Source organism: Coffea arabica, chromosome 11e, assembly GCF_036785885.1.
Source record: "Coffea arabica cultivar ET-39 chromosome 11e, Coffea Arabica ET-39 HiFi, whole genome shotgun sequence".
Classification (NCBI taxonomy): domain Eukaryota; kingdom Viridiplantae; phylum Streptophyta; class Magnoliopsida; order Gentianales; family Rubiaceae; genus Coffea; species Coffea arabica.
Window position 1 is genome coordinate 14,025,816 of NC_092331.1, and position 26,937 is coordinate 14,052,752.

Sequence of the window (26,937 nt, forward strand, 5' to 3'; positions counted from 1 at the left end):
TAGCTGATTTACACCCTTTAATCCTACTAGATTCATTTACATCTAATGCATTGTACAATATATACATGGCCTTGGCATTTAAAGAAAGGTATCTCTTGTCTTTTTCATTCAATTCTTGTCTAGTCTTTAATCTACTCAAATTAGTGGTAGAGTCAACTATTCTAACTTCATAAGGACCATCTTCTACCACATACCATAATTCAATATAAACGGATTGTAAGAAAATCATCATTCTTTGTTTCCACATGCTAAAATGAGAACCATTAAACATAGGTGGTCTATCAATAGATTGCCCTTCTAAAAAAGAAACATTTATGGTTGCCATGATCTTTACTCTAAGCGGTTAAGCTTAATCTCTAGGAGACCAAGCTCTGATACCAATTGTAAGTCCCGAAAACAACCCTTTTCTAGGCGACCACACAATGGAGCAGTTGATAAGAAAGCACAAGTGCTTGTGAGTAGAAGAGATAGACAAATTAAAGATCATAAACGTAACAATAAGTAAATAAAAAGGAAAGAGTTGCAAACCAATTAACTACCCAACTCCTCTTGAGCTTGTAGATTAATTGAGACAAGCTACTTCAAGTTGATGAATTATAATCACTCTTGTGTACAAAGGAAGGTTCACCTCCTCCTTGCCCCGAACTCCACTCGGTCAAGCCATGACGTTTTACTATCCCTCAGGACAACCCTCACAGAGCTACACTCATGAAAGATTCACTCACAAATGAAAAGCTTACAATGAACCTCACACCACTAAGACTACAAATCTAGTTTTGGAGACTATTTTCTAGCTAAAATATCTCTTGAAATCTTGTAAACAAAGTGTGCAAAAGTTCCCATCTGAATCAGAATCGTTTGTATTTAAAGGGAGCCAAAAATGGGCTTCATTAATACTTCCAACGGATAGAAGGCAGATGAAGAGTCAGCTAGCCGTTGGGGCTGTCGGACGTCCGACGGCTTAGTCACCGTCCGATCCCATCGTCCGAAAATCAGCCAAGTTGTCGTTCGGACGTCCGATGGTATTTTATCGTCCAAGCTTCTATGTCCGAACGTCGTCCAGAGAGTTATCAAATCTTCGTGGAATTTTTAGGACGTCCGATGAGATTGATGTGCGTCCGAAGCATGCGTCCGATCCTTCAGGACGTCCGATGCTTCCTTACGAGCGTCCAACAGAGTTTCCTTCTTGATGTTCTTCATCCTTTCAGACGTCCGATCCTGACTATTTGAGCGTCCGACAGCTTCAGCATACTTAGTCCCCTTTCAATTGCACTTGTTCATGGAATCAAACAACTTCAAAACTGAAAGTATATCTTGAAGAAATATTAGTATCATCCATTTGTTTTGTAAACATCAAAAGATAGGGATCAAGATCAACACTAGAGCTCGTGAATATGCCAAGATTGATCTAAGCGTGGATACCATTAGATATGCATCCGACCAGGAGATGAATGGAAAATCATATTAATGACCAAGAAGGGCTTGTATGTGTGGTTGGGCTATCCAATGCACCTATACATTCATGTAATTGATGAATGAGGTCTTGAAACCTTTTATTGGTAAATTTTTTCTTGTGTATTTTGATGATATATTAATTTATAGTGTTAACAAAAAGGAGCATTTGAACCAAGTGCTGAATGTTTTGCAGGAAAATAAATTATATATCAATTTGAAGAAATATGATTGCATGATAGCAAGCTTGGTCTTTTTAGGCTTCGTTGTTAGTTTGGAAGGTATTCGTGTGGATGAAAGGAGAATGAAGGCTATTCAAAAATGGCCTACTCCTCATACTGTGATAGATGTTCATAGCTTCCATGACCTAGCAACCTTTTATAGATGTTTTATCCACAATTTTAGCTCTATTGTGGTCCCTTTGATGAATTGAATGAAGACTGAAATTTTTAGTGATGTCCTAAGTTGGAGCAGAGTTTCAGGTTAATTAAAAAGAAATTGACCATTGCACTGTGTCTAGTTCTCTCAAGTTTTCAGAAGTTGTTCATAGTGGAGTGTGATGCATGTGATGTTGGGATTGGAGCTGTCTTGTCTCAAGAAAGGAGGCTGGTGGATTTCTTTAGTGAGAAGTTAAGTAAAGTTCGTTAGAAGTCTTTGAGCCATTAGAAGCATTACTTGATCTTGAATTAGTTTGTTCCATATACTGATTACCAAGCCTTGAAGTACATCAACAATTAGAAGCAAATTAGCAAGATACATATTTATTAGGTAGTGTATCTTTAGTGATTTTCCTTTATTATGAAGCACAAGACTAGGTAACAAAATAAGATGGTGGATGCTTTGAGTAGACAAGCGACCTCGATGGTGACCATGAGCCATAAGGTCATCGGGTTTGAAGTTCTCCGGGAGCTCGACGTTGATGATGATGACTTCAAGGAGGTGTAGCTCGCATGTCAGACCAAAACAACACAGGATGACTTTCATATCTTTGACGGTTACCTCTTTAAAGGTAATCATCTTTGCATTTCCTGTTTATTTGTGTAAAAAGTTAATTTGTGTTTGCATGATAGAGGTCTTAGTGGACATTTAGGTGTTGACAAAACTACCTCTAGTCTTGAAGCATATTATATTGGTCTCAATTAAAGAGGGGTGTATGTGGGATTGTTCGTAAATGCTATACTTGTTAGGTAGCAAAAGGTCAATCACAAAATACTTGGTTATATACACATTTACCAGTTCCTGAAGGCATATGGGAAGATTTGTTCATGGATTTTGCTTGGACTGTTTAGACTCAAAGGGAAATGTATTTGGTATTTGTGGTGGTGGACAGGTTTTCAAAGATGGTAAACTTCATTCCATACAGTAAGACTTTGGATGCTTCACACATTGCTTGTTTGTTCTTTTGTTAAGTTGTTCACTTGTTTGGAGTGCCTAAATCCATTACATTCGGACTATGATACCAAGTTTTCGGACCATTTCTAACTAACTTTGTGAAAGATGTTTGACATTTCGTTAAACTTTGGTAGCACTGTTCAGCCTGAAATAGATGGTCAAACAGAAGTTGCCAATTGATCTTTAAGGAATTTGGCGCATTGCATATGTGGAGAGCGACCTAAATAGTGGGATCATGCTCTTTCCTAGGCTGAGTTTTCTTTTAATAGCACAATTGATGGCTCCATTGGTAGGTTTCTATTCTCTATTATATATGTTCAACCTTCTAGACATGCATTGGATTTGGTGCAACTTCTAAATGTTTCAAGTTATAGCATTGCCGCGGGGAATATGGTTAAGGATTCACAAGCTATACAAGTAGAGGCAAAGTAAAATTGGAGGCGACTAATGCTAAATTGAAAGCTTCTGCAGGTGGATATTGTCATGCTACAATATTTGAAGCAGGTAATGAGGTGATAGTTTTTCTGCATAAGGAGAGGTTTTCTATTGGCAAATATCATAAGGGACAACCAATGAAGCATGGGCATTACAAGATTCTTCAACAAATCAATCCTAATGCTTATGTGGTTGATTTGCTAAGTTGTATGCGTATTTCACGTATCTTTACTGTCTCAGGCCTTTTTTTCTATCCCCCTTCGGAGCAGCCTTTATTTCTAGATTTCCAAGACAACTCGAGGGCGAGTTCTTCTTAAATGGAAAAGACTAATGTAAAGTGTGTTGCACATGACTTCTTGAACAAGAGGAACTGAACTAAGAAAGGCATGGCTAAGTGATGCGAGACAAACTTCAGAGGAAATCTAGCACCAAGTTCGGCCTCATGACCGACATCGGACATCCTATTAATGAACTTCAGAAAATTTCTAGCTTGAAGACCAGCATCATCACCGGTGCCGGAGATTATTGTGAATGGGTTGTTTGCTTTGTTTTTCCATTTTCAGCAGTAAGTCATTTCCTTTTTCAATTAGACTTTGTTACCTATATAGATAGGCATACTAGGGCTATTATTATTTGATTTTTATTAACTTTTATCAAGTTATCTTGGTTTTTACTAAATATCTCTCAAGGTTCTTTAGAAACAAGGTTCTTTCAAAACTTTCTAGAAGTTGATCATGAATCACTCCTTTGTTATTTTTGGGAATCGTTCATGAAACAATTTCTTCCTACCGCTTCCGTGTCAAATTATACCTAGTGCCAAACATTAGGACTAACTTTATTTTGTTAAAACTTTAGGTATTAAAATTGAACAAGTGCCAAACATTAAGGACTAAAACTAAACAAGTGCTAGGTAACTTGTGACATGCTTGCTGATTATTTGGTTTTCATCAGCAATTGCATTCTTTGTATGCGCCACAATTGCTATGTGGTTTTCAACACTACTGGAGCTGTAGCCGTAGTTAGTTTTCTTGACCAAACACACTATGACAAATTTCACCTTTCCATTTTGTGTTTTTTTGTTATTATAGTCAAACAAAAAGGATTTTTACGGCCAAATATTTTCCAAACTCTAATTTGTTTTTGGCAACATTAGATTCTCGACCCTCATTTACTTGGAGAGGGATATATGAAGTACGTAAATATTTGGTCGCATGAAGCAGATGGAGGGTTGGTAATGGAAGAGGTATCCAAATTTGGAAAGATCGATGGCTACCTTAGCCTACAACTTTTAATATTGTATCTCATTTGGATAGGCTGCCTGAAGATACTATGGTAGATTACTTGATTGACAGCAATAGAAGAATGTGAGAACACGAAAATTTTCTTAATTTCTAGGCATTATTTTATTTCTTTGCACACGTTTTCTATATTTTTCTTATTATATTAATTTTATAGATATTTTTATAAGTAAATATAGTTTTTAAATCATTTTTCTAGTATAAGTTAGTTCATGAGATCTTAGAAGTGTATATTGGACGTGGGACCCGCTAGTGCGTTAAGTGCGATTAATTCGGTCAATTAGGTTAAGTTTTACATAAAAAGATTAAGTTACTAGGTGTTAGGAGATAATTAGAGGTTACCTAGATGGATTAACCATGGAGAGACAAGAAGATAGGTTTAAACATAAAAGGTGCTGTCGCGCCCCACTTTTCGATTCGAGTTGAATTGTGTGTTGTGTGGTGTGTGTAGTGTGGTGTGAACGTGTGCAAAATGAAAATAAAGGCCATGGGACTTGATAAAGCGACGGTTTGGCCATATAAAGTTCAAAAAGGGTTTTTTGTATAAAAAATGGAGTCGCCACTTGGTATAGAGTTAGGGTGTACCAAGTCACCCAAAAATGATTTTTGTTTTTGAATGAAAAAAGTAAATAAACCCTTTTAGAGAACTTTTGGGTCTACGTAACCAAAAGAGGGATCGGGGGTCACATTTGACGAAGGGGAAGGCAAGGATAAAAATCCAAGGCACCCCTTCGACCTAGCCAAGGCTAGTTGCGTGACTTAAACCAATTTTTCCTAATTTTTTCTACCCAAGGTATGCATCGCGTGTTTGGATATGTCTATATGAATGCAAAAACCTAGACCTAGGGGGACATGGGGGAAATTTCTCTTCAAAGGTTGAGTGATGCCAATCACATTAATTGTGAAGCCCAACAATGATCCTTTTGGAGAGGTCACACCTAAACCTAAATGACGTGAAAAATGAGTGGAATGCATGCCATGTGAAAGTGTGAGTTTGTGAAGTGAGAGGAACGATAAAAGTAATAAGATAAGAGTGAAGGTGTGCAAATGCAGATGAAAGTACTCGTGTGCGAGTGAAGATAAAATGTTCGTGTGCAAGTGAAGATAAAAGGGTTCGTGTGCTAGTGGAGACAAAAAAAAGTGTTCGTGTGCAAGTGAAGGTGATAAAAAGGTGCATGTGTGCAGATGAGACAAAAGTGAAAGTGTAATGATAGGGTGGATTGAGAATGCATGAGCCTAGGGAATTCATGCATATTGGGTACGGGGAGACCTAAATCGTGACTTGATTTTCCCTTTGATTGGAAGGCAAAACTAGCGTGCTAAGGCTATCGAGTAGCCACACTCGCTCGTTTCCCTTATCGGAAGGGGAACACTCAAGCAAAATGAACCCTATAGCTAGTATGGGATGCAAAACCTAAAGTGACGGGAAAGGGGAATCGAGGAGCATGCCAGATGATAAAACTAAGAAAAAATGCATGATATGTAGTGAACAGGCAAATAATGCATTAATGAAAACCCAAGGAAAAATCCTATTGGGTCTAGCGTTGGACTAGCCCATCTATGAATTCCGACTAGCGTTGGACTAGCGGAAACGTACATTCATCCATTCCATTCATTCATGGTTATGAAAGCAAGTAGACATGCCAAAACGCTCGTAAACACGTAGCACGTAGCACTTAGCATGCTCGACTAGATGCAAGAGCCTACTAAAGCAATTTAACATGTAACAACAAAAGCAAGCAACCAGGGGGAAAGGGAAGTGGACCAGATGCTCTCCGAGCCCTATCTATTACAAGCCAAGAGGTGTACACATACCCCATGAAAGCATAAAGGGAAAGGGGAAATGGACCAGATGCTCTCCGAGCCCTATCTATTACAAGCCAAGAGGTGTACACATACCCCATAAAAGCATAAAGGGGAAGGGGAAATGGACCAGAGGCTCTCCGAGCCCTATCTTAAATAAAAGTAAAAGCCAGTAAATGCATGCAAGGAGGTAAGCGGAGTAGGCATGCAATTTCACATAACACGTAGGAGCACATAGAGTCAAATGAAGTGCAAAATGGGGGATAGAGTGTACCTCCCTTGAAGTGACGCCCTAACGTAGTGAAATTACTAACTTACCCTCCAAAATAATAAAAAAGGTCAAGGTACCTCAAATAGTAGAATATAACAAAAAGACGGCTTAAGCTAAGACCATCAAAACAAAAGGTTAAGGCACCACTTTAATGATATAATATAAATAATCCAAATGGCATTCATCAAATCATAAAAAATTTCCTCCATCACAACTTAAATGTAGTCAATGGTACTTTAAAGATCAAGGAGAAGGCATGGCCTATTCGATTTCCAAGTGAAGCATCTATTAAGGACTCAAACATATCCCTTACCCAAACACTCGAGTCAATCGAACATTTAAGAACTTTAAAAGTCCAAAACAAAACAAGGGTCAAGCAATCCAACACATAAACATGGAATTGAACAATTAGAAGCACTTAAATGCCTAAGATCAAATACGGATCAATGAGTGGTTTCACTTGCATTTTAGGATCCAAAAACAACCATCAAACAATCAAACCAAAACCAATTAAAACGTTTTAAGAACTTTAAAGGTCCAAAAGCAAGAAAAAAAAAAAGTTAAGCAGCAAATTTACTTAGGAAAGTTAAGGAAAACGGGCAAACATAAGCTCATTTAAACATAAGTTTCACAAATTCATGCTCTAAGTATCACCCAAACAAATGAAAGCAAATGAACAATCGAGTTGCGAAGTTGAAGCTACCAAAGACTCAATTGTGAACACTACCCAAGCATTCAAACTCAATCAAGCACTTTTAAGAACTTCAAAGGTTCGAAGGCAAAGAAAAGGTGGAGGAATGGTTCAAAAACATTTTAGGGCCTAATTGCAAGAAATGGAACCTAATTGGGTCTTTATAGCATTGCTGAAAAAAATTACAGGGACCCAATTGACTAATTTTCTAATTATTTGGGCCGTAGTGAGTCTAGGGGAAACTTGGGGGGTCAAAATGCAAATTTTGAAAAGCTTTTTTCATGCAAAACATGCAAGAACGTGAAACAGGTTCTGCAATGAAGAAGTGTTTCTGCAATCAAGAAATATTTCCGCAGGTTACACTTTTTGCAAGCAAACTCCAACTTCAGCACAAGTTTGATCAAAACATTTCAACCAAGACGTCCAAAACCCTTATCCCAGCAACATGCAACATGATTTCAACATCCAAGCAAAGCAAAAACATAGCAGGGAAATTGTTCAAGATGTTAGAAGATGGCTTGGCAGAATTCTAGTTCATTCCTTTTTAGCAATTGTCTGGTCATGGTTCAAATGCTCCAAAACCCAAACATGTAAACCCAAACCAATCTTCCAAATCTTCTTTTTGCAAACAAGGTTAACTAACAAACTGAATGGCCGACACTTTAGGGAGCCAATGCAGGTAAGGAAACAGCAAAGAGAATGCGACAACTTTTTTTGGTTCTGCTGCAAATTTTCATGTGCAAAGTTATGCATTTCAGCAAAGCAAATGCGTACAACAGCCTTGAAATTACTCCAATCCAACATGGCTAAACACCTATGAACAATGGGACTCTTGGAGGATTTTCATGCTAAGTTTCATGCAATGAACGAAAACAAGCAGCTTATGCGACTGATTTAATTAAGCTTCAACAACCGAAAATAAAAACTGCTGCACTTTGCTTTCAACTTAGATTTTCGATTCAAAAACAGCTTTGATTAGATGTTTTCAACTCCAATAAACTTCATTCAGACCAAACAAACAGAAAGACTTGACAACTTTATTCAGGCATACAGGAAACTTTTAAACTTCAACAAGCAGTGTTCTTGAACTTCAGCATTTTGCATGACAAGATGCACTCAAACATCTCAAACCACAAACCCAAACTCAAATTCCTATTAAGCTTATCATGCTTGCAAACTAAGGCTGGAAACCTGAGTTGCTCAATCAACAAACGAAATGAAAGAAAAGTGCAGGCCTTTATATGCATCAGAAAAAACTACAAGCACCAGTGGGTTTATAAGGTGACTAAATGTGAAGTTGCAGCAGAGGAAAAATAACACTCATGCAGACAATTTTTCTACCTTTCCCATAAAACTTCAGATGTTGACGCACAGATCAGAAGAAAAACCATGCGGCCTTAGCAAAAAATTCTGAAACTTTACCATTTAGCAGTCTCACGCGACACTATCATGCAAGCAAAGAAAATTATGATAACTAGCAAGTTTGGACTCATTCATGGGTTCATTTCTGCAAAGGTTTTAGCTTTCATATGCGCAGGAAATCTACCATGGGCATGAACTCAAAACGTGTAAGCCTGTCTACTGGTTCCATAAAACCCCACTCAAATCACTTTGAATCAAAACAACCAAATCATGATATGAAACCATAACTACAGTTGCTGCCTTTCCCCCCCCTGAGAATCCGAAACAAAAGACTCCAATTTTTGACATTTTCAGCAGTTTTTATCCGATGTAATAAGCCTAATGAATCAACAAAACTACAAAACTCTAGAGTTCTAACTCACGGCCTAACAAAGCTTGGAGATATACACTCCGTATGCCAGATTGAAGCAGATAGAGACAACAACAACAAACCATCGAAACAGAGAACTAAAAGCAAAAGTCCAACTCAGTCACGAAGGAAATTGGAGAAGCTAAAACTGGGGAGGCTAAAGAAATCAGTTGTAGGAAGATACCTGAAGTTTTTGATCGATGGAAAGAAAGTGAAAGCTTTGGTCTTTCTTCCTGCTTCGATAGCTTCTTCCGCCGCCTGTCTCCTTAATTCCCTTTGCTGGTTTTTCCCGTTTTCCGTCGACTTCGCCTCTCAATATCCTAGCAGTTCCAACCTTTATCAGTTAGTATCCCCCTTAATCTCCCCAAAATTCTTACTCTCTCGCTCTCTGTTCTTCTCTCAAACACTCTGCAGTCAAACGTGAGCCTCTCCGTTGAACTCTGGTTCAGATTTTTCCTCTCTCTTTTGCCCCGTTCTCCTCTTTCTTTTGCCGTGGCTTTTTTTCGTCAATTTCTTCTCCAAAAAAAATCTCCTCCTTGCGGCTGGCTTTTTCCTTTTGCTTTTATATGGACTCCAAGGCCCTTAAACCCTCCACTGAATGGTCAGGATGAAGGCCAGCCTCTGCCTTCATCCTGCCCTTCAATGGCACGTACGAAGTGTCCTTGGCAAGCTGCAAAAAAAAATGCAGCCTGCCTGCCGCAAGCGTTTTTTTTTTTTTTTTTAAAGAAAACAACTTGAAGATTACAGAAAATATAAATAATAAAATATAAATAATAATAATAACAAAATTACACAAACCCGGTAATAATGATAATAACAAAACAAAAATAATTTTAAACAAAACAAAAAAAACTAAACAAAAATGGCCATTTTTAAATTTTCCAATTTTTCATTTTTTTCATCATTTTCTTTTTCTCAAAATAACTTAATAAAAATAACTAATGTGCCCAAAGATTGAATTTAAAGAAATAAACATATTTTTGTGAACAAATTTTCCCCTTTTTTTTTTTCCTTTTTTTTTCCCTTTTCTTTTTTTTTCATTTTTTATGATTTTTCATTTTCATTTTTCTTTCAAGAAAGCATTGAATAAAAACAAAAATGACTAAAATGATTTTTCTTTTCTTTCTAAAACTCTATAAACTTAAAAACTAAAACTAAAAAAAAACTAAAAAAAAACTAAAAACTCAAATCTAAAACTTAAAAGTGATTAAAAACCTGAAATGACAAAACAAAATAAATGAATAGACAAACTAAAAGGGCAAAATGAATAAAACTAAAATAAAAATAACAACTAAAAATGCAAAACACACAACAATGAACTAAATGCAAGCGATTTAAAATAAAAATCATGAAGTAAATGCCACATACAAATTATTCAAAATTTGGTGTCTACAGGTGCCACGTGTCTCATTACTATTCGAAGTTGGACTTTGACCACCTTTCTTTATATTTACTAAAACATCAATTTTGACCCAAGCTTTCTTCATTTTTATCTCCGCTTGGCCAAACCCTTTGAGAGAAGAAAAGAGAGAGGACTTCATCTTGTAACTTCAATTTCTTGTCCAAATCTTGAGTTTCAACCAATTAATTTGCAAATTCCTCCATAAAAGTGACTTGCTAAGGAAGCTTAAAGGCATTGGTGGAGTTGTTTTGGAAGAGGAAACCCTAAGCTACTACCTTTCTTGAAGTTTCAAGGTACTTTGCTTAGAAACTCCTTCTTTGGTTGTAATAATGGTAAATTAGTGACTTGTAGTGGCTAAATAGGTTGTTTTATGGAAGATTTCCTGGATTAAAGTGGAGTTAGATAAATTTCAGATTTTATTGGTGATTTTTCTGCTTTCATATGATGATTATGGTTGGCCATGGAATGATAGCTTTATATTGTGTAAAATGGAGCTTTTGTGTGTTGGTTGTGGTTGTTTGCAGAAAATTTCAGCTTGTGCAGAAAATTTCAGTTTTAGGGCTTCTAATTAGGGCTTTACTATGGTTGGTTGTTGAGCTCTTATTTGGTTAAGATTGAAGGGTATTGTAACCCTAATGAGGTGTGTTGAATAGCCTATGATTTGTATTGTACTTGTGGTTGTTTTGGATGAATTTAAATGGTTGTTTGTAGGATGGAAAATGTGAAATTTAAGGGAAAATGCTGTCCAAATGTTGAGGATATTGGGTTCCTTTGAGTTTAGGTTGAGGTTGGGTAGAAATGAAAGGCTTTGTGGTTGTTTATACTTTTAGCCTTAAATGTTATGTATTTTCCATTCCAAACTATATTTGGTTTTGTCTTAGTAGTTTATTTAAGAGGTATTCGACTTGTGTTCGAGTCTCAATTGTGTTTTCTTGATTGTTATAGGGCGTGCCGGTGATCCGAGGCATACGTCAGACGGAAACTTGTGAACTTGCGTTGTTTGAATTGGTGAGTGTACCATTGCATGATTTAATGCTTAAATGGTTGTTTATACTTGAATCTTTGGATTGAATGACTGTGAACTCTGTGCACGAGACGAGAGTGTACTTTATCACTCTCGTTCTCTTATTTGTGTGACTGTATACTGTATACTTGTGAATTCGTTACCTGTGCATGGTTTGATATCGTTTGGGGCTGAGTCCAATGACTTTATTGTGATATCTGAGCTCAAACCTCATTGGTCGTTAATCGGGTTGAGTCGGCAAGGGCCTGGTCGATAAGATAACGAACCATGGGTTTACTGTTAGTCGAATGGAGTGTTATCTCCTTGACTTTGTGGTATACTCGAGTATTACCCTCTCTTCTTCTGTGTGGTATTTGGGCCCGGTAAGGGGGATGTTTGGTGGAAGGTTTGGTGTAAAGTGGGATCTACGGTCTTGTTCGTGTCTTCGAACATTGACGGAGTGTTAACGAGTTGAGATCAAGTACTGCAAATGGGGAATTGGCTCTTGAGAGCCGATTGTATCCTTTTACTTCTGGTTTCATTGTAGGGTATTTTCTTCTGTGTTTAATGGCCATGTATAACTGAGCATGAATATACTTGTGAGTCTTGAATGTGTGACTTGTTGGTACTTCATTGGGCGTAAGCTCACCCTCATTGTCTTTGTTTTCCTTACAGGAACAACTTTTGGAACCATGATTTTGAGAAGCGAGTTGAGCTATTTAGATATTCTTTTGTTCTTTTGTATAGCTCCTCGGTAGTTGGAAACCCTAAATGTATTTCGTTCCAATGTTTCCTTTTAATTTGTAATCATACCAACGTGTGTATATAAAAGTGTTTAATCATGTCTATATGGTATGTTTGGTTGGTCTTGTACATTCTCTAATGTTATATAAAGTTTACTTGTGCTTGATTGGAATTATTTCATGCTCGTGGAAGCATATACTCGACGTACAATTGCACTATATGATTTGACAACCGTGGGTTTAGCTTAGTAGTCCTGGCGAGAGTTGGGTAGGCAGTCCGCTAACCCTTAGGGTACCCCCTAGGGGAAGGTGGGGCTGTCATAAAGAACTTGGAAACAAGATCTGTTACACGAGTTATTCTGGCCAGATGAGATAGAATTGATTAAGAGTATTCCAATTGGTGATGCTCATAATCAAGATAAACTCATATGGCACTTTACAAAAAATGAATTTTTCAGTGTTCGAAGTGCTTACCATTTAATCAAGCAACAATCCGGTAATTGGCAAAACATAGCTTCTAGGAGCAATGGAATGACAAAAGGAATCTGGAAACGGTTATGGAACTTAACTTTGCCAGGTAAGATCAAGATTATTTTGTGGCGGGTTTGCAATGATATTCTTCCTACGGATGCCAAACTTAACTGTCGAAAGGTTTTGCTGGATCCCTCTTGCGCCCTGTGTCAATCTCCAACTGATGATATGAATGATCTTTTTTTAATGTGTCCAGTGGCTATTCAATCATGGTCATTGAGTTTTTTATCTAGTAAAACCATGTTAAATTCAGCTCATAATGTGGTATCTTGATTGTCAAATCTCCTTATAAAGTTGAAGAAGGAAGAAATGAAATTAGTTGCTGTTATAATCTGGAATTTATGGAATAATCACAACGGGGCTATATTTGATGGATCTTACAAGGACCCACTCAGTTGGTATCCTTCTCGTTATGTTTATTGAATCAATTCTCGGAGGCAAACAGGAATCCCATGACTACTAAGCATACATCTGCAATTCAACAATCCATTTTGTCCCAATGGAAGAGACCTCCCACGAGTTATGTTAAAGATAACTTTGATGAGGCTGTCTTTGCTTGTGGTGACATATCAGGTATTGGAGTTGTTATTAGAGATGCTAAGGGTAATTCGTGACAGGATTAGCAAAGCAAACTTCAGGAATTTTTGCTCCAGAGGTTATTAAATCTTATGCTGCAGAGGCTACGGTCAAGTTGTTGTTGGACCTACATTTGCACATGATTATTCTTAAAGGTGATTGTCAAAAAGTTATTAAAATGATTCAAAGTACGGAGACGGATGCATCAGCTTGTGGAATGCTTGTAGATGATATTCTCATATATATACAAAGCTTTGCAACCTGTGAAGCATCATGGGTGCCTAGAAAGTTGAACAATGTTGCACATTGTTTTGCTGAATATGCCTGTTCTATTTCTAATGATTGTATGTGGAGGGACTTCCCTCCAAATTTTATTGTTACTGCACTTACTGTAGATATTATCTCAGATTAATAAAATTTTGGCACTTTTCTATTAAAAAAAGGATTATAGATCTGTGCAATTTTGTCAGGAAAAGTGCAAGGATGTAAATCTCGTAAATCTTGTCGGCACAAGTGCTACGGAACATCAAGATTTGTTGAATTTTGAATTTCAAACTTAGAGGTACCTAAATACAACAATGCCATCCAAACAAACTAGTCTTCTTTCATGTTTTAGAAACCACAGTTTTCATCAACAACAAAACTTCAACTGAGAATACATCATGCATAAAAGCGAAAAAGAGCAGCTCATTCTGAAATTCTAATCTGTTCCAAAAGGCCTAACAATGCTTCCAATACATGTACATGATGATTGAACAAAACTTACATCACCTCTAGTTGCTAAATCACTAATACATTTTGTTTCAAGATCATGAAGAACAAGCTTGACTCCATCAATCTGTAAAAGCAACTACCTCTTGTTCTTTGATAAGGCTAGAGGCATCAAGCTCCAAAATGTCCATCCAGGCATTGTAAGTTTGTAACTGAAGTTAACTTGGTCCAAGATTTGTCCACTCCATAATCTTCCATTACCCAAATATCAGCACCAAATCCTCTACCCACATCATGGTACAATACTAAACAAAGGGATCCGTTCAAGACCTTCAAGTTATGCTGAAAATAACCTAGAGGCCATGGAATCATTGGACAAGGCATTTTCTGAAATTCTTCGCTGCTAAGATCAAAGGAAATGATGTAGATAACACCATTCGATCGCATTTCCCTCATTAACCAGTGTAATGCACCATTAGCAAGGACACAATCTGGGGCATAGTAACAGTGGTAGGTCGACTATTTAAATGGAAAATGCTTCATCCTTCTCCATGAGTTCTGCTTTGAGCTATAAATGTAGACATCATCATACCAACTCAATTGATCTCTATCACATAGATCTGAAACCTAATCCTATTCAACACTTTGTACTCATCATTCACACGGTCATACCCGAATCCAAGATGAAAAAGAGCTCTACCACGGGTGTGATATTCAATTGGGAAAGAGGGTAATTCCCAAGATCTTTGAATCCATGGGTTCCACAAAAAAAATTTGTCTGTGTCTGGATACATCAGACAAAGAAGTCCATTGCAAGAGCCTTTCAAACAAACTTCGCTTCTAGAGTAATCCAAAGGGTAGTTGAGCGGTTTGGCACTTGCGGTAGTACTGGAGCTATCAGCTTCAAGATCCAAAACTAAAGAGTAAAAGTTGTTCTAGTTCAGGCCAATAATTTTGATCCCACTGGGGGAATTTGCTTCTTGGTAGGTTTTATTGAGACGTATTTTGATGAAATCTGAGCTATCAATTAAAGCACGCCATGATTTTGAAACGCGCCTGGATTGTAGCAGAGAATCAAATGGTAACCTCAAAAGTACATTTGCAAGCAAATGATTTGAAATGTAATCTGACATTGCTGTGATTATTGGATGCAGGACTCGAGTGACGTATTCTGGCAGAACAAATTTACTCTAGACGATAAATTTTGATGAAAATTATGGAGAAGTTTCTTTTCTCAATTTGCTAAAACAAATTGATATTGAAAATTTAAGCCTTGATAGATGTGACTTTATAGCATTGTATATACTATGTATGCAGTTTCCAATTGATTTTTCGTTTTCTGAGGCCAAGACTTGGTCTAAGTCAACTCCAGAACATGAACTTCAAGGAAAAGAAACGGAAATAAGATGTGCTAAGATTTCTTATATAAGTAATTTCTTCAATCATTTGGTTAGCTATTTTCAAAATAAAGAGCCTATACTGCCAAAAATAGCTTAGATAGGTCAACGGTGAATATCATTAACATTAGCTGTAAACTATTTAACTCATTGTTGCTATGTTGAGTACATAAAGAACATGGTTTTTCTTACTCGTTAATTAATCTTTTTTTATCAGTTAGGTCTCTGAATTCAACCTTCTTCTCTAAGTTTGATAATGAAATTCGATCCATAAAAATTTTCATGTTTTCAACCAAACAATGTCAACCAAGAGTAGGAAAAAAACAATTGGCCAAAGGATAGATCCAATTGTAGGTATAAAGAATTTTAAGAATTGTGCTCTTACTCTAATAATTTGTTAAATGTGTCCCTGCTGATTGAAGTAGACTATTGTTTTTAGGCACTGAATTTTTGAAAAATTATGTTTTTATCTTTGATAATTTGTTGAAAGTCAATATAATATATGTACGTGCCGAGAAGTAATTTGACAACAGTTGTTCAAAAAAAAAAAAGTAATGTATATAACCTGTCATTTTAATTGATAACTACAAGAATAACGCTAATGCTATAAGGAGCTTTAGTTAATGGTATTTTTTTAATAAATAAAAATCATACTTTAATGAATTTTTGGGCATTTAGTGAATTTTTTGCTGTTATAACCTAGCACAAAAGAATAGATGCACTTAATAGAAATTAGACACAGTGGAGATGAATAGTAATTCTAAACAATATGGCCTTTATTTGCTGCAGCTCTTGTAGTCATCTCACTATGTGGTAGTAAAATTCTTAATAATTAGTAAAGCAGGGTAGATGATCAATACTCCAGAATTGTCATTTCTAAACGTGATGAAATAGGCTTGAGATACAAAACAGCCACAAAAGAAGTATTAGAACCCAAATTTAGGGTTTTAACAACATTAACACACAGGTCACAAAATTAAAAGATTAATTACAAAACTAGTGGTAGAGCCACGTGGTGTTTAGGGTGGACAATTGCCTCCCCTCAACTTTTGAATTTTAGAGAATAGTTTTGAAACTTTTGAACAATGTTAGTTTTTACTTATATATGCCTCTCTCTCCTCCCCCCCCCCCCCCAACCAAAGTTTTGAAAAATACTCTTTTTTTTAACATTACCCTCCATATTATGAGAAGTTCTCATTTCCGGCACATTATCTCCCTTAGCAATCAATTTATTTTAGATATCTCTCCTATGGTACAAATATTTCAAAGTTAATAAATCACAAAATTAATTACTACTTGAATAGGAAATGATTTCAATACCTTTACACTACAAAAAAAAAAGACTCATAATAAAAATAATCTTTATTTAATTTTTTATAATAATGACATCATTTTATGTGTACAATGTTATCCCCCACTGTTTATAAGTCTTGACTCCGCATTGTACAAAACAAATTGTAACCTAAATTTAATTCTCTACTACACCATCGGAAAGAAATCTTTTTTTTTTTGGACAGATTTCAAATTCTTGATGGGCCAATTGTATCATGAAAAAATTCCAGAACGCCTTCCAAAAAATAAACATACGTCCAGGAAGGGGGTGAATGAAATGAAAGAACGAACGAGGGTTTTACATACAAAAATGCATTTTTAAATGATTGGAGGGATAAGGGGAAATGATAGGAGAACGAATGAACGAACGAACGAATGGCTCCCTGTGAGCCCGTATCCTTTTAATGAATGTGTTATTATTGCTTTCCTTTATAAATGTTTCTTGAATTGTTGATACTCTATGTTTAATGTATTGGATTGATTGTTTGATTATGTGTTCGGAACCTCACTGAACTTTTAGCTCACCCCTTTAGTTTGTTTTCCTTAACAGGGGAAGGCGAGCAAGGACAAGAGCTCTGTATAGTCTAGCTTGGTCTAGTTCTTTGGTTTTGTAATGGTTCTCGCCCTAGTACTTGGCACGGGCTGGTTGTTTGGTGAATTGAGAACCTTTGCATATTCGACGTTTGTACTTCCTTTTGAGATAGTAATGTACATATGTTTCGCTTAAGTTTTGGATTGTTGTTATGTTATTCCTATGGTTTTATTCCAATGGTTGCTTGAAGTGATCGACTGAATCCCGGCGAGAACTGGGCAGGCGGTCTGCCGAACCCTTTGGTTCGCCTTAGGGAGAGGTGGGGCTGTCACATCGTTGAACTTTAGCAGCACTGTTCAGCCTAAAATAGATGGTCAAAAAGAAGTTGCCAATTGATTTTTTAAGGAATTCGGTGCATTGCATATGTGGAGAGCGACCTAAATATTGGGATCATGCTCTTTCCTAGGCTGAGTTTGCTTTTAATAGCGCAATTGATGGCTCCATTGGTTGGTTTCTATTCTCTATTATATATGTTCAACCTCCTAGACATGCATTAGATTTGGTGCAGCTTCTAAAGGTTGGTTTCTATTCTCTATTATATATGTTCAACCTCCTAGACATGCATTAGATTAGGTGCAGCTTCTAAATGTTTCAAGTTATAGCATTGCCATGAGGAATATGGTTAAGGATTCGCAAGCTATACAAGTAGAGGTGAAAGTGAAATTGGAGGCAACTAATGCTAAACTCAAAGCTTCTGCAGGTAAACATTGTCATGCTATAGCATTTGAAGCAGGTAATGAGGTGACAGCTCTTCTGCATAAGGAGAGGTTTTCTATTGGCAAATATCACAAGCTACAACCAATGAAGCATGGACGTTACAAGATTCTTCAACGAATCAATCCTAATGCTTATGTAGTTGATTTGCTAAGTTGTATGGGTATTTCACGTACATTTAATGTCTCAGGCCTTTATTTCTATCCCCCTTCAGAGCAGCCTTTATATCTAGATTTCCAAGACAACTCGAGGGCAAGGTCTTCTTAAATGGAAAAGACTAATGTAGAGCATGTTGCACATGACTTCTTGGACAAGAGGAACTGAACAAAGGAAGGCATGGCTGAGCGATGCGAGACAGACTTAAGAGGAAATCTAACGCCAAGTTTGGCCTCATGACTGACACTGGACATCCTATTGATGAACTTCAGAAAATTTCCAGCGTGAAGACCAGCATCATCACTGGTGCCAGACATTATCGCGGATGGGTCGTTTTGTGCTTTGTTTTTCCATTTTCAGTTGTAATTCGTTTCCTTTTTCAATTAGAATTTGTTACCTATATATAGGCATACTAGGGCTATTGTTATTTGATTTTTATCAACTTTTATCAAGTTATCTAGGTTTTTACTAAATTTCTCTCAAGCTTCTTGAGAAACAAACAAGGTTCTTTCAAATCTTTCCGAAAGTTGATCGTGAATCACTCCTCTGTTATTTTTGGGAATCGTTCGTGAAACAACTTCTTCGTACCACTTCCGTGTCAAATTGCACCTAGTGCCAAACATTAGGACCGAATTTATTTTTGTTAAAACTTTAGGTATTAAAACTGAACGAGTGACAGGTAACTTGTGACATGCTTGCTGATTATTTGGTTTTCATTAGCAATTGCATTCTTGATATGCATTACAATTGCTAGGTGGTTTTCAACACTACTGGAGCTGTAGCTGTAGTTAGTTTTCTTGACCAAACACACCATGCAAATTTCACCTTTCTATTTTTCTGCATTTTTTGTTATTATAGTCAAACTAAAAGGATTATAGACCTGTGCAATTTTGTCAGGAAAAGTGTAAGGAAGTAAATCTAGCAAATCTTGTCAGCGCAAGTGCTATGGAACATCAAGATTTGTTGATTTTGAACTGTAAACTTAGAGGTACCTAAATACAACAACACCATCCAAAGAAACTAGTTTCCTTTCATGTTTTAGAAACCACAGTTTTCATCAACAACAAAACTTCAACTGAGAATACATCAGGTATAAAAGCAAAAGAAACAGCTCATTCTGAAAATCTAATCTGTTCCAAATGGCCTAACAAGGCGTCCGATACATCTACATGATGATTGAACAAAACTTACATCACCTCTAGTGGCTAAATCACTAATACGTTTTGCTTCAAGATCATGAAGAACAAGCTTTACTCCATCAATCTGCAAAAGTAATTGCCTCTTGTTCTTTGATAAAGCTAGAGGCGTCAAGCTCCAAAATGTCCAACCAGGCATTGTAACTGAAGTTAACTTGGTCCAAGATTTTTCCACTCCATAATCTTCCATCACCCAGATATCAGCACCAAATCCTCCACCTACGTCATAGTACAATATTAAACAAAGGGATCCATTCAAGACCTTCAAGTTATGCTGAAAATAACCTAGAGGCCATGGTATCATTGGACAAGGCATTTTCTGAAATTCTTCATTGCTAAGATCAAAGGAAATGATGTAGATAACGCCATTCAATCGCCTTTCCCTCATGAACCAGTGTAATGCACCATCAGCAAGGACACAATCTAGGGCACAATAATAGTGGTAGTTCGACAGTTTAAATGGAAAATGCTTCATCCTTCTCCATGAGTTCTGCTTTGAGCTATAAATGTAGACTTCATCATACCAACTCGATTGATCTCTATCACATAGATCTGAAAACCTAATCCTATTCAAAACTTTGTACTCATCATTCACATGGTCATACCCGAATCCAAGATGAAAAATAGCTCTACCACGGGTGTGATATTCAATTGGGAAGAGGGTAATTCCCAAGACTTTTGAATCCATGGGTTCCACAAAATAATTTTGTCTGTGTCTGGATACATCAGACAAAGAAGTCCATTGCAAGAGCCTTTCAAACAAACTTCGCTTCGAGAGTAATCCGAAGGGCAGTTGAGCTGTTTGGCACTTGCAGTAATACTAGAGCTATCAGCTTCAAGATCCAAAACTAAATTGTAAAAGTTGTTCTGGTTCAGGCCAATAATTTTGATCCCACTGGGGAAATTTGCTTCTTGGTAGGCTTTATTGAGATGTATTTTGATGAAATTTGAGCTATCAATTAAAGCACGACATGATTTTGAAACGCGCCTGGGTTGTAGCAGAGAATCAAATGGTAACCTCAAAAGTACATTTGCAAGCAAATGATTTGGAAGGTAATCTAGGTGTAGATATCTTTTTTAATTATGAGCACTAATTTCAAACATAGATTAATCTTTCCTACACTAACAGTGTATATACTGTTATCGTTAGATTCATAATATGTGTACAAAAGTTGAATTTCAAATTCAAATTTTGTATAATTATCATTCATCCAATGCTGACAGTATATATTCGATTTACTCTTCAAACATTACCTAAAAAAAATTAATATCTATTTATGCAAGTCTCCTAATAAACAAACTCTTAGTTTTCTTACCTTAGTTAAGGTAAGGAAAACACTACAAATTGGAAATTACGGACAAATAAAAGAAAATTCAGCCATGTTTAGAATTTTATGTATACATGATTGACTTAAGTTGTAGCCAAAAGCCAACCTCTAAACCAACGACGACTTTTGTTGCCTGATCAAGCAAGCATCGGATTTTTCCCAAGTTCGTTCAACTCGTCTCAAACATCCACCCTTTAATTTCCAAAACTCCAATATTTGAAGGCAAGACTATTTTCTTTTTTCCTTTGCAATTCCTTTACATTTTAATTCATAATCATTAATTATTTAGACACTTATCTTAAGTTTGTGGTATAGAAATTTTATTTTGATGATTATTCATTTGTCAATTGTTCTTATTCTAAATTTGTATCTTAGAGCTTTTATTTTAATTTGCATATGATTAATGCGTTTTTATTAAATTTAGTTAATGTTTATCTGATTTTGTTCTGTGAGTTGATTTTCATGTTTTGCTTTAGACTTTGTCTTTTATTTTCCAAAAAACATTTATTTATTATTTATCATATATTAAACTATAATTGTAAGACTTTGATTTCAAGTTAGCATACATCATTTGTTGTGATATATTTTTTTTGTTATACATTGTTTGATTGTTCACCCCCTAAGCTAAACTCCTGCGCCTGTCCCTGATATAGTGAATCTTTTTTGCACACACTGAATTGATTTTTACATGGTCGGTGTCTTTTCTATAATGCAATAATGGTGATCATTTTGGTAAACAAAGATATCATATACAAGCATTTATTAACATTTCGTTCAAGCTAAAGAATGAGTAACTTGAAAATGTGAGTGAAAATTGGGAAACTCAATGCTTACTGTTCCTTCATATTTTTGGAGATTTTCGTTTTATTGCAAGGTAATGTTGATACGAAAAGTCACTGCTTGGACCCATCTTATATCTTTGGAGATTCATTTCTCTTCCTCTATTGCAAATAACTTTTTATTGCAGAATGGAGCAGCTTTTCCTCTCTCTCTCTCTCTCTCTCCTTGCCTTCAATCATTCTTGAGGAGGGTTCCACGGAAAACAAAAATTTGAAAAAAAGTGTTGGTTCAATTAGGAATGCCCATCTGGTAATATTGGACTAGTGGAGCACCAGCCCGTTATCCTTCCACTGCAAGGAGCGGGAAGTTCTCGTTGCTCTGTCAAGCCAGCCTCACGCAGTGCCCTCCACTTTAGGAGCCAAGCGGTCTCAGCCTCCGCCAAGTCCGCATGACCCAGCTCGTCGCTTGGAATGGGCGAGCCAGTGAATAGCCCTACCAGTCCTACCATCCGGACCAATCCAACGTTCCAACACATTAATGCCCCTGCTCAGATTACAAGCTTGCGCTACCAAGCTCGGCGGCAAACTGCCTTGAGGAAGTTGCTTATAAAGCACTAGTACGCATATCAATTCTTCCATGTGGGACAAATTCGTTTCCATTTCCATTCAGGAGTTCTGTGTGTTTTTATAAAGAAACCTGGAAAAATTGACAGATTCGTTTTCTTAAAAACACACGTCTTGATATGGGACACACTTCAATGGAAGCATTAGTGTCAAATTGGGAATCCAAGTGGTGAAAGGTGTAAATGTCTATGGAGAATCTCAAATGAGAATTATAGGCATACTTTTACTTTTAGTGAAAGCAACTGTCATTCTGACTTTCTTTCTGGATTTCCTGTCTCTATAGGCACCTCATCATTGTCAAATTTTACCTACAAAACTTGCAACATGGTGGACGAATGTAAGAATGGTAGATTACTTAACTAATGTAATATTTACACCTTTATTGATGCAAGCTCACAACCTCTCAGAAAGATTACAAAAAGAGAGGAGGAACAACCATATCAAAGAATAACACCAGCTGATTATACCAGATTCTGATTATTGAAGCACACCAAATTTGCAAGCAGTGATGCTTCAGAATGACCATTGAACATTCTGAAATGAAACCTTTTCATGTACAACAAAATGTTAATTATCGCTGAAAAACTAAATCCCAAACATTTGACTACGGAGAAAATTTTTGTGAAAATTGGCATTTTAGCTATTGTGCCAAGTCCAGCACTAATCGTAAGTCTGACCAACACTTTCTGTTTCATGCTTCTATTTCTTAATCATACTGCACAAAACACGGGAAAGCTCTTCCAGTGGTATGCTATTATTTTGAAGCAATATTGCTGTCTTAAAGCCCTTAGCAAGTTTATGTTATTTATTCTAAAATCCATATTGCTCGATTAGATTAAAGCAGAAGAATGCTATTTCTTTCCTTTTTTGATCAATCCAGTGAACTAGGAAGATGGCATTTGACCTCAAGCTTTAAATTGGCTTATACTTTTTGTAAATGAAAGTGAATTTGTGTTTTAAATTATGTTTCTATACATCTTTAGATATTTTTCCTCGAAATATAACAATAAGTATATAGAAATGAGTCCCTATGCATATAAGTATGCCTTCCAATATCTATAGGATTCCTTGGGGTATCTTAGGCTTGCAATTTAACAAGGTAATCAACTCGAACTCGCGAGTAGCTCGGTTAACTACTTAACTCAACTTTGGTGTTGATCAAGTTCAAGTGGCACAAATTTGAGCTACTCGAAAATGCTCACGAATCAAGCTTGATAAGGTGCAAAATTGTCATTTAAATTGTGATTATTTTCCCTTTTATCTTAGCCAAATATTGTTTTAATCGTCTGATTATGTGAGACGTGATCAAAAAGAGCAATTTTCCAGCATTCTAAGAGTTAATTTGATGGAGGCGCGTTCAAAGCCTATTTCCAAGTCCAAGTCGAACTCAGTTTTTGAAGGAAGATTTTGAAGACTTTAATTTTCATTATTAGTTCTAGTATTGGATTAGGGAACTTGGAATATTATCTTAGTAGTTACCTTTTCCTATTTAAGAAACATGTGGTGTTATTGGTAGTAGAGACCGAAAAGGAAACAAAAAGAAAAAGCAAAGGATGGACCGTTTGATTAATAGTTCGGCCAGCAACAATTTAGGGGGTAACTGTTTGAAGTAGGGGTGTGCAAAATCGAAAACATCTGATTTACCGACAGAATTCAATTTGATTTCGGAATTTTCAAAATCGGTAATTCGGAATTCGGCACTGAAATCGGAATTTCAGATTTCGAATTATGTGAATTTGGTTCGAATTCGGTAATGGAGTTTTTGAAATCGAAATTTTCCGATTTCAATTTCGTTTTATAATATATATATAATAATATTTATTTATTTATATATAATAATATTTTTTTATTTCAATTTCATTTTATAATATGTATATTAATATATATTAATATATATAATAATATTTTTTATAATATATGCAATATAAAATTTATATTATATAACAATACATCTAACAAAAAAGAAAAAAAAGGCAAAAAAGGTTTCCAAATTCAGTGAATTCAGAATTTACCGAATTCCGAATTGAATTCAGAATCGAAATCGAAATCGAAACTAGTGAATTCGAAATCAAAATCGGTGGGTAATTCCTATGCCAAAATTCCGAAAAATTCTGAATTCAAACTTCTGAATTACCGAATTCGAATTTGATGCACACCCCTACTTTGAAATACAATACACGACCGTCACTTGCTTTGGCTCTTCTTCTGGCCTTTTCGTTAGTTTTACAGGAAAAATCATACGCAATTGTTATCAATGGAGTCTTGCACATTTTCCTTGAGGATACATAGCTAAATCTTCTTTTCTAGTCAAGGGTTAACATGAAAACGCTGTTCCAAACATCTGTGAGATCGAATTATTTTTATTTATTTCTTTTATTCATTGGTATTCGTGCATTTTCTGGTTTAATTTCTTATGATTATTTTGTTATTTGAATGTCAAAAGCCCGATATTCAAATTAACCTAATAATCTATTGCCAAATTAACCTGTTAAATCCTTAATTGTTTGATTGGTTAATACTAGTGGCGACTAGCGTGTTTGGTCCCATGTCAGGAAAATGTATGATCTAATTTAAACAATCCTCGTAGCGCGTTTGTTGATTAGGGTTAGGCTTTTCTAATTCTTAATGCAATCGAGAAATTAAATCATATAGTCGTACTTAGGGTTATTTCTTGGTTAGGAAAATAGTTAATAGTCATACCTTGGCTATCGAAAAAGTACGGAAAAGTTGGTTCTTTATCGTGTGTATGGCAACTATAACCAATCTATTAATGAATAATTGAATTATCTTTGCATCGACGATTAGTTGAATGGACCATGTCTAAAAAATTGCACCTTTGACTAGAGTCTTATCTATTGTTGATTCGTACATATTCATTTCGTGCATTGCTTTGATTTAGTTAATTATTTTTTTTTATATTTTTATAAAATCCCCCGTACGTTGAACTCAAGGAGAAACAAATTTTTCCAATCCCCGTGGATTCGACCCTACTTGCCATTGTATACAAAATTTGTACTTTATTTGAGCAGGCACGACACTTGTCAAATCTCCAATATTATATTCTTAAGCTCGCAGGCTCAACAAGCCTAATCGAGCTTCCAATACATACATACATGCATATGTATAATTTTAATATTTATTATTGTAAAATATCAATTATATCCCTTATTTAAAATTATATGTAAAATATTAATTTTTATTAAGTAAGATCTATTAGACTTCAATGGGCTCAAAGGTAAATTGAAGTCGAACTCGAGCTCAACTTCTAGGAGGTCGATGAGCTCGAGTTTGAGTTCAATTATTTTAACTTGAGGAGAACTCAAGTAGGACACTATTCGAACTCGATCTGACTTCAGATGCACCGCTATCTTATTTCCTTTTGGATGTTGGACCTTGTGGAGTAATCGTAGTAAGAAAATCTTCGAGCCCAATAGACCTTACACCAATCTTTTCGACCAATGTGCAAATTGAGCTTCTGAGTTTTTTTTTTTTTAGTTTGGTCCTTCAAGAACTCATTCTGGCCCAACCAGAATTGAATCGTTTTTGGTTTTTTTCTTTTGGACCTCTAAGAGCTTCTGGGTTTTTTTTTTCCCACCAATCTCTTGGACTCCTCCTACCATATGGTCTAAACTTAACACTGATGAATCAGCCCAAGGCAATCCTGTCTTGGCAAGGACTGGAGGAATCAGAAGAGATACCTGCAAAAACTGGATATTGGGCTCCTCAAGGAACCTTAGAGTAGCAACAAGTGCCTTTGCAGTATGCTGGGCATTAAGCATAGTTATTAAATACAACCTAGTCTAGCGGTTGAACCGGTCAGTCGGGTGATCCGGATGTTAGACGAGGCCGAGTCTCTAGTTTGATCAGACAAGAACTTGATCTGGTCAAATCTAGACAAACCCGTTTTATTCTAAAGTATTGAGTTACAATGACAAAATCATAATAATTATTTTTAGTTGAAATTTGTTGGAGTTAAATGAAATTCTATTTAAAAAATTAAATAAATGAATAAATAAAAGTTTTAGAATTGAATAAAAAAACAAGAGTGCATAGAACCCAAAAGATAAAAGAAAAGATTAAGGCAAAAACAACGTTATTTAATTATAAAATAATAGATCAATTAATGTGTGAGTGAGAAAGAGACAAATGAGAATAATGAAAAGAAAAGCGAGAGGCTTTGACAGAAAGTACTTAATTTCAAAGAGAAAAGATGAGTAATTAATGTATAACCGATGAAGAAAAATCAATGAACATGTACAAAGTTTGTTGATTGAGGGTAATCTTGACATTCAATTAAAATGTGCTCTGACAAGAAGATAATTGCTTGTCTATGATTATTCTGAATTTGGGAGAATTGTAATTTTGGTCCCCAATCTATAGTGTATGCACGAAATTAGTCCCCAATCTATTTTGAAAATCAATTTTGGTCCCCAATCTATTCAATTTTGCGCTAAAAGTGGACAATTGACGGAATTTCTTCAATTTCAAATGAAACCAAGTCACGGGAGATCACGTGCCGACACCTCTTTTTCAATTTTTTAATTTTTGAAACACATTTTTTAATATTTTCAGCTTTCTCTTGCCTCTTGTCTTATTACACAATGACATAAAAGGCTAAAATTCACTAATCAAGTAGTTAGTAATCATGTGTAGAAATAAATCACAGAATAAAGTAGGATGGCGACGTCCTCTACTTCCTTCTTTCCTCATCTTTTTTCTTCCAACTCAAGAACAAACCCT

The 26,937-nt window shown here is 35.9% G+C and overlaps 2 protein-coding genes across 2 annotated transcripts; one reads left to right on the top strand and one right to left on the bottom strand.

The window, feature by feature from the left end:
* The first annotated feature begins 13,244 nt into the window (after positions 1 to 13,244).
* Positions 13,245 to 13,780, top strand: LOC140021143 (uncharacterized). The gene is made up of 2 exons (XM_072071913.1): positions 13,245 to 13,365; positions 13,410 to 13,780. Exons 1-2 carry the CDS (start codon positions 13,245 to 13,247, stop codon positions 13,778 to 13,780), a joined length of 492 nt encoding a protein of 163 aa, XP_071928014.1.
* Positions 13,781 to 19,327: 5,547 nt separating this feature from the next.
* On the bottom strand, positions 19,328 to 20,154 carry LOC113718079 (F-box protein CPR1-like). The gene is made up of 2 exons (XM_027243000.1): positions 19,462 to 20,154; positions 19,328 to 19,345 (listed from the first exon to the last, which is right to left on the bottom strand). The coding sequence occupies exons 1-2, from the start codon at positions 20,152 to 20,154 to the stop codon at positions 19,328 to 19,330; spliced, it is 711 nt and encodes a 236-aa protein (XP_027098801.1).
* Between the last annotated feature and the right edge of the window lie 6,783 nt (positions 20,155 to 26,937).